The sequence below is a fragment of the Setaria italica genome, chromosome VII (genome assembly GCF_000263155.2).
Source record: "Setaria italica strain Yugu1 chromosome VII, Setaria_italica_v2.0, whole genome shotgun sequence".
In the NCBI taxonomy this organism is placed as follows: Eukaryota; Viridiplantae; Streptophyta; class Magnoliopsida; order Poales; family Poaceae; genus Setaria; species Setaria italica.
Window position 1 is genome coordinate 12,290,536 of NC_028456.1, and position 8,836 is coordinate 12,299,371.

The 8,836-nt window shown below is 46.6% G+C and overlaps 1 protein-coding gene across 1 annotated transcript; it reads right to left on the minus strand.

Moving 5' to 3' along the window:
- Window positions 1-530: 530 nt before the first annotated feature.
- On the minus strand, window positions 531-8,836 carry LOC101770906 (ABC transporter C family member 4). Its single transcript, XM_004977781.3, has 11 exons — window positions 6,623-8,836; window positions 4,806-5,126; window positions 4,418-4,504; window positions 3,451-4,086; window positions 3,187-3,351; window positions 2,764-3,058; window positions 1,997-2,211; window positions 1,610-1,915; window positions 1,445-1,508; window positions 1,084-1,323; window positions 531-928 (listed from the first exon to the last, which is right to left on the minus strand). Exons 1-11 carry the CDS (start codon window positions 8,765-8,767, stop codon window positions 813-815), a joined length of 4,590 nt encoding a protein of 1,529 aa, XP_004977838.2. The 5' UTR covers window positions 8,768-8,836; the 3' UTR covers window positions 531-812.

Here is an 8,836-nt window from a genome sequence, read left to right on the forward strand (position 1 = left end):
GTAATTTTTCTGAGTTGAATACCACCACTTGAGCACAAAAAATCTCTCTATCATTTGAACACTTGAATACTGTAGAATAATTCTAGATATCATGACTTTTGGTTGCTTGAATACCACCATTTGGATACGGAGAATACCGTCATTTGGATCACTTGAATACCATAATTTGGTTTGCATACTTGGGACTTAGACAACCTACAAGGTTCATGCTAGATAAACCATTAGTCCCAATAACTATGTTGTCAAAAGTATAGATTAATGGAGCCATGTTCCTTACACTACTTCAAGGGAACAAGTAGAAACCAAAACCAATTTTGGGGATGTCAGTGTTCAGATGTAAAAACCTTGCTTTATTGGGATCGAATTTCAGGTTGGCTTCTTGCCCCTGTTGTTTCCGCGACGGAAAAAATGTTCCTTAACTGCATCTATATATCAAGAATGACCTGTATCAAAGCAATAACCTGTGGGAGGAAGAATGACAATAGCAACATCATATTTTTTTTCCCCAACTATCCAGCTGTTTTTGATCCTTCATGGATGCCTCCGACCAAGCATTCATCAGATACAAAAAATGGAGGGAAACGGAAGTGTTCAAGACTTCGAGTGTTAACCAAATTGTGCAGTTCTATGTAAGATAAGACATGTTGCGACATGTAATTTGCTCATTTAGTGGCAACAGGGAAATACAACGCTTTGTGCTTGCAAGCTTACTCCTACTACAGTTTATTTTTCCTTTCGTTAGATGCTGTGTATGCTAATGTGCCTAAATTTCTCCTTATACTGCTGTCTTTGTCGGGTCGACACGGTCTCTCTCATCCATCCGTTTCCTTCGAGCTGGAAGAACGACTTGCGTACTCCTTAACCATGGCACCAAAGAGTGACGGCCTCCCCATCAGCTTGGAGGGTGCGTCAAACTCAGCCACTAGCCCTGATACAGATAAACACAAATGCAAAGGTTAAACAGAGGCCCAAAATCTTGATACAAGCAATTGCTCTCCATTTCCAGTGGTCAATTGCGACGTGTAAACTAGTTTTTGGAAACTAATGCAAGGGAAAGGTAGGGATGATCATGCAAAGGCTTACCTGCATCCAACACCAGAACTCGGTCGCTGTCCATTACAGTCGGTATACGGTGGGCAATGCTGATGACGGTGCATTCGGCGAATTCCTCTCGGATGATCCTCTGGATAGCTGCATCTGTTTGAGAATCAACCGAAGCTGTTGCCTCATCCATGAAGAGGATCCGGCTGCGTTTCAGTATAACACGGCCAAAGCAGAGGAGCTGCTTCTGCCCTACACTCCAGTTCTCCCCCATGTCGGCAACTGTGATGAACAGGCAATGAGCAAGAAAACGTCATTCATCTGCTGTCGATACTAAGAAGTAAGAAGAACATATTAAGTCAACTTGGAGCACAATTATCTTTTTATATGAAAAATAGCAAACCTAGTGCATCAAGCTTCTCTGGTTTTGAAGCTACTATATCCTTTAGCTGGCAACGCTCGAGGGCCTGAAGGAAAATAATAGATATAAGCATCTCAAGCTTGATAGAAGGAAAAAAAATAGTCATGCATCCAAGAGGAATGTTTTGAAAAACAGAGCTTGCACTACCTGCCATATTTCAGCCTCAGAATACTGCCCAGTTGGGTCTATGTTGCTTCTTACAGTTCCTTCAAAGAGCACAGGTTCTTGGGGAATCACACCAAAGCGAGACCTTAGATCATGAAGCCCCAAAGTGCAGATATCAACACCATCGATGATGATTCGGCCTTCTGCAGGCTCCACAATCCTGAATAAAGCCTGGACTAAAGTCGACTTGCCGCTGCCAGTCCTTCCCACAACTCCAATCTTTTCCCCATTCTTAATACTTACAGTAATACCTTTCAAGATTAAAGGTGTATTTTGACGATACCGAACCTGAAAACGAGTTTTACATATTGCTCATTCATCTTAAACACTTAAAGTACCAGGGAGTGATACAAACAAAATAATACTGACCTTCAGATCTTTCACATCAATATCTCCTCGGCTGGGCCAATTTGATGAGGGAAGACAATCTGCAACCTCCCATGCTGCCTCAGAAGGGAGGGTACTATACTGATGCACCCTCTCTACAGCTACCATATCATTTTCGATCATACAGCTTATGGAAATTGTGTAGTATACTAAGGAGTTAAGAGAAAGGCCATAGGAAAGGGACATGCCGACAAATTCTGCATCAGAATTGTGTTTATTAAGCTCAAGGATCAAACAGAAAACATATAGTGATACAACTTTCAATAGAATTCATCAGTGATCCTTTTTGAGTATTCAGCCTCAGACATACAATGACGTAACAGCAAGCTCATAATTCTTGACATGCTTTCAACAAACAAGTACTGCTTCATTGTTTATAGAAACATCTACGAAGGATTGCACTCAAGGTTTGGATATTCAGACAACTAGCCATGCTGTCAAGTTCACCCCAGTGACGCAATTCATTCATACTTAGCAAATATTTTTTTTCTAGCACATTATTCCTAAGAGATAATATCTCTTATCATTCATTTTGGGGAAATGTCCAAACAAAGGCTTAACAGGTCATGTAAATTTTAAATATCTTTGTTACACAATTACAATTAAAAAAACACTATATAACAGGCACGGCACTTAGAGGTTATATCAAAATCCTCTATGCTTAGCATGGGACATGAATATCAATTCTACTATATCCGATGTCCCACAAACTTTTATGATTATTCAACTAATTGATATTAAAATATTACCTTTCTTGATGAAATTGCTAGGCAAACTGATCATGAGAAAAGCGGTTATAGACAATATAAGTGTGCCAATTAGCTCCAGGCGAAATCCAAGCCACTCATTAGCTGCATAATTATGGAAAGACATGCGCAAATTCGAATTGATCCTGTCCAGGTTTGTCTGGTAGAACTCGTCCTCCTTTCGGAAGCACCTTACAGTTGGGGCACCCAAAAAGGTTTCTGTAAAGTGATCAATAATCGGCGCCCTTGTTACTCCTTGAAGACGAGTAAGCTCTCGGGATGTTGCAATATAACGATTCTGAAAAACATGATGAAAGGAAAGAAATCCAATTTATCATTGATTTCAACGTGAGTGTTGTATTGATGTTAAATAGTATGAACAGTGATTACAGTCCTCTGGGATGCATTGTGATTATTGGATCATACCCGATACCAGATGTTCAAAAGCAGTAGAGGAAGCACTGCTATGACTGACGGCCATGCAACTTGGCAAGTAACAGCAATGTTGGTAACCACAGAAATGCACATTGATGTGGCAAACCCAACATAGAACACAAGGGAAGTATCAATTTTTGATTGGTCCGATGATGCCTGTGAAAGGTAAAAGATTGACATTGCGTTTCAAGATGTGATTGTGTATACAATCAACAACAAATAAATTATATGCCTAGTTGGCTATACAACACATACCCTGCTTAGGATCCTTCCTGAAGGAGTGGTGTCAAAAAATGACATTGGAGCTCTTAGAATGCTGTCAAACATCTTGTTGAAAAAGGCCTGTGCTGATTGAAGCCCCAAGAATGTCACAATAATAGTGGTGATCATTTCCAATATAATCGTAGTAGCAACTATTGAAGCATAAACACCAAGAAATATGGTAGTGTCAAATACAGGGCCACCTGATGTTTCATATGACAGCCAGTAGTTACTAGCCATACTGGAGCCCTCTGACAGTAGTGTCACAACTAAAATGACCACAACTCCCCACCATCCCCAAGCCTGTGTCATGTATAGCTTGTACACACGCCAGCTTACTCGGCCACTCTCCTTTTCCTCTTCCTTGATCAACTTAGAAGAACCTGCTTCTTTGTTTATCGCAGTGCCAGTTGTTTCACCATTTTCGTCATTGGATTTCGAGTTGATAGATGGGACATCTACAGATCCTGTGGAAGCCTGAGAGCTCTCTGTGTTCTGAACATGGCAACCTTGTTCCCCTGTTGTCTCCATGGAACTATGATGAGCAGCAACAAGATCTGAAAAATCAGGGCACGATGCTAATAACTCACCATAGATCCCTGACTGGATGACTAACCCATCTTTCATTACCTGCATGTTGACACACAAGCTAATGTAGTTTAATTTCCAGTAGCCGTCAACAACATAAGCATGGTACTATCGGTGTAATATAATTATATAGCATATCTTCACAGCACAGCAAAAGTAAACTGAAGATATACTTGAATTGAAATGTATCTGTTTTTTCATGTAACCATAGATCTGAATATTGCTGTTTATTTCTATACACCAAGAAAGAAAACATTGCTACTAACTATAATAAATGCATATTTTTGCTAAGTTTAAAGTTTGCATGGTGAAGGAAGAATGTATTACTAATCTGTTTTGTCAAAATGTAACATGGACAGTTCAAAAGACTTACAATTATAGTATCCACATTTTGCAAGAAGTCCATTTGGTGAGTCACAAGCAACACGGTCTTATTCTTGAGCATGCCTTTCAGACATTCCTGCATACGTAGACAAGTTATTTAATGCATTTTAAAACCGTAATCAAACACTGACCATAATTCTACTTGTTTGGAAAACTTTCCATTATCATAAAAAAAATAGCATTGGTAAATCAAGTACGGTGTGAGTCCACCTTATTGTGAACAGATTCCAGACCATCATGGTTCTGCATAAGTTATGCATCTTGCAGAATTCTACAGATTTTGTAGAACTCAAATTTATAAATAACTGAATGACTTTGGCAGAACATATTAACATAACATAAAAATGAAGCATAAGAGATTAGTATTCAGTAGTCACCATGAAAATAGTTGATCCAGTATGAGCATCAACTGCACTAAAGATGTCATCAAGAAGATATATATCGCAATCTTGATAAACTGCTCTTGCAAGCTGAATGCGTTGCTTCTGACCCCCGCTGAGATTGATCCCTCGCTCACCTATTTCAGTCTGGTCACCAAACTCCATCATTTCCAAATCCTTTTCCAGGCAGCAAGCATGTATGATTTCTGAATATCTCTCAAGGTGCATTGGCTTTCCAAATAAAATGTTCTCTTGAATGGTTCCATTTCGGATCCAAGCGGTCTGGGCAACATATGCTGTGCTTCCAAATATGCTAACCTATATCAAAGAGAAAATGGAGATAATGCAAAAGTAAAATGATCTGAAAAAACAAATTGGCATAATAGAGGTGAATGAATATGTTATTTGACAACAAATAATACGCTTAAACCACAAATCTTTTGTGTGCTAATCCCAAAAATAAAATGAAATATAAAATGTGAATGTTTGAATTTCAATGATGTGTTTCACCTGCTACGATAATTGACCAAATATCCTGAAATGTAAAGAAAGAGATGGGATGGACTAATCAAGCTAACCGTCCAAACGATGGTCCTCTTCCTATAACATTAGTTCTACTGTTATGTCAACAATATTATCTTTCATCAGATTTGTACTGGGTTTACAATCTGGTGGTAAATTCAAACCAAATTTGGCAGTCTTAGCAATAAGGCTTTAGTGAAGTTTATGTTTAAGCAATCTCTGCATGTTTGATAGCCAGTTTGGAGACCAGACCCAGACAGTCATATCTCAAAATCACTGAACGCTCTAATTAATAGTACAGTACTCACTGCCACAAAAGGCTAAGAAGTACTCATGCATATTAATTCTCCATCTGAAAGCTACTGCTAGCATAACTTAAATTTCTGAATAGTTATTAATCAGAATCTAGCATATTTTAGCTAGATACTCCCTGTTATTGTGCAAAAATAAAACTTTTTAATAACATTATTAAGTGATAGTGACAGCCGAGTTGATCATGTATTGTTGTACTATACCAGAGTTTCTTGCAGGTTCTGGAACCCGGCCAACTATTGTATCAAAGCAACTCCAAGAGTACTTCAAAAAATTCTTCCCCAAAACTATGTATTGGGAGTTCTTCCAAAAAAGATTTCCCCCAAAAACATATCAATCCACAGCAAATCACTAATAAATAGCCCCAAATATTTTAAAACAGGCCACGTCATCGTATTGGGCCCATCGGAAGGGACGCGCGAGTGTGCGGGAATCAGGATTGGGGGAGGAATACCAACGCTAAAATATACGCGGTGGTAGGCTGTTTTTTAGCGTTGCTAAAAAATTGGGGAAGGTTTGGGTGGACCGTTGGAGTTCGTTTTTTCTCCTTTTTTCCTAAAAAAATATTGGGGTAAGATTAGCAGCCTCTTGGAGTTGCTCTTAGTGACATGTAATTATAATGTGGACCGAGCAACACACTACAACTGCAATAGACAGCAACTTTCAGCGCATCAGTCTGATACAAGGAAAGTTGGGGTCCAAGTCAACCAGAACCCAAAACCACGGCTGTCCAAGGTATCGAACGACCATCCCCAGTTCCCCACGTCTCTACCACCTTAATTATCACATCTTGGGAGACCGGAATCAGCTGACGGCCAACGAACGGCCATGGACCGTGGTAAGTAAACTCCCCACTAAACTCGCGCACGAGTTGATCCGATGGTTAAAAAAAGAGATTAATAAAAATGTTATGCGAGTTGATCTAGATGGTCGCTCATTTTCATGTTTTTATTGGAGTTTACCAGTGAAGTCACACTCACCTTGCCGGAGACCTTGTGCATCTCTCCCATGATGCACGACAGCAGCGATGACTTGCCAGAGCCCACCGTCCCGACCACCGCCGTGAGCTCACCCCTCCTCACCTCAACATCAATCCCCTTCAGTACTGTCACCAACTCCGCCGACCCATTTCCTTGGCCATTCTCTTCCACGCCAAGGCGGGCCTGGCTGTCGCTGCTCCTCATCTCCTCGCTTGCCGGCACGTCCCACGCAAACACGCCGCCTTGCACCTCGACGGCCACCGGCGTGTCCTCAGCGCCGCCGCTCTCGACGCGCTCCACGGCCGTCGTGTCGATCTCGGCGTCCGTCAGGAACTTGTTCAGCCTGCCGAGCGACACGAACGCCTGCATGGACATGACGATCGTTTGGGGAAAGTTCTGCATGGGGCCTTCCAGCATGCGGAAGAACGCCGTGGCCGTGAACACCTTGCCGGCGTCGAGCTGCCCGCCGGAGGCGATGTAGGTCCCGAACACGAGCACCGTCATGGCGAGCGGGCCGCTCGAGAACACCACCGTGTTGGCGCACATGAAGAGCATGATCTTGGCGAGCCACCCGAGCTCGTCCCGCCGGATGTCGCGGACCTTGCCACCGAATGTATCCTCCCACGCCTGCAGCTTGATGACGCGCATGTGGTTGAGCATCTCGGTGATGGCCTTGACTCGGCTGTCCCGGACGCCAAGGAACTTGAGCTGGTACGACAGGTTGAACTTGTTGGCGAACGCGGTGATCACGGTCACCGCGGTGATCACGGCGAGCGTCATGAGCACGGCGGGACCGAGGTAGGTGTAGAGGAGCAGCAGAGCCACCACGATCTGCAGCGGCATCAGCCACAGGCCGTGGAGCCCGTGCATGGCGAACGAGACGATCCCGGCGTCCACCTGTATGTAGTTGACGATGGAGCCGGCGCCGTGCGCTCTGCGGGCGCCGGCGGTGAGGCGCAGCGACTTGCGGTAGAGCGCCGTCTGCAGCGCGCCGCGGATGCGCATGCCCAGGAGCTGGCCCTGGAAGTTGTAGTGGTGCGACGCAAGCGTCTGGACCGCCTTGCCGACGAGCAGGATGAGGACGAGCCGGAGGCCCTCCCATGGCGTCCCGCCGCGGCGGATGAACTCGACGAACTGGTCGATGAGCGACGGGCCGACGTACATGGCCGCGAGGCGCGCAAGGCCGAGAAACGCGGTAAGCACGAGCCGCGGCCAGAAAGACAGCCACAGCGCGACGCCCACCGGGTGCCGCGACGCCGGCGACGCCGGCCAGTTGGACATGAACAGGTCGTGAGCGGCCTCGGCGCGGAGGCCGGGGGGCACCGGTGGCACGTCGTCGGCGATGAGTGACTCGGCTGCGTAGGCCTTGTTGATGAGGGAGATGATCCAGCTGAACGTCGCGCGCGAGAGGAACGACGCGGCGACGTAGGGCGACGCAGGCGCCTCCTCGCCGGCGTGCTCTGGTTCACAGTCTCCCGCGCCGGTGCCATGGCCGGTGAAGCCAGTGGCCGCTACGTATGCCAGTGGCAGCGAGACGAGCAGGCCGGCGAAGGCGAGAACATCGTCCGGGAAGATCAGCGAGCCGTCGGCGCCGCGGACAACCGCTGAGGCCGAGAAGAGCACAGCGCCGAGCGCGGTGGCGAGCCAGAACACGCGGAGGTGGGCCTGGTGCGCGCCTTGGGCAGCTCCTGCTCTCCGCGACGTGGCGACGGTCCACGCGGCCGCTCCGTGCGCGACGGCGTGGACGGAGAGGAAGGCTGCCTCCGCGGCGCGCCACGGCGTACTCGGCAGGAGCAGGATCGCGAGCGCGAGGAGGACGACTGACGCCGCCGCCAAGACCGCGGAGGCCCCGAGCGAGACCACGTAGCGGAAGGGCGGCGGCGAAGGGTGATGACTCGGCTTCTGCAGCAGCGCCTCGCGTTCGGGAGGAGCCGCTGCCGCCACAGCCGAGCCTCCTCCACTGCGGGGGCGGCGGGCGAGGAGTACGAGGCATGCGGCGAGGAACACGAGGTCGACGGCGCCGACGAGCGCGCGCTGCGGGCACGGGGAGAGGAGCACGAACGCGAGCAAGTCGGCAAGGGAGCCGTGGCCGGGCGGCGGCGCAGCGCACGCCGTGGTGGCGAGCCACCAGGGGAGCGCCATCATCCCTTGTGCTGCCTCGGCGGCGAGTGCGAGGAGCTCGTCGGGAAATCTCCGCCGGGATTCTGTTCACAT

Bases quoted from the DNA above. Each gene is read 5' to 3' on its own strand.
- LOC101770906 (XM_004977781.3), bottom strand. From the start codon at position 8,767: ATGATGGCGCTCCCCTGGTGGCTCGCCACCACGGCGTGCGCTGCGCCG. The intron at 5,127-6,622 runs GTGAGTGTGACT...TCTTTGATATAG, and splicing joins TGCACAAGGTCTCCGGCAAG to GTTAGCATATTTGGAAGCAC. The intron at 1,324-1,444 runs GTTTGCTATTTT...TGTTCATCACAG, and splicing joins AGAGAAGCTTGATGCACTAG to TTGCCGACATGGGGGAGAAC.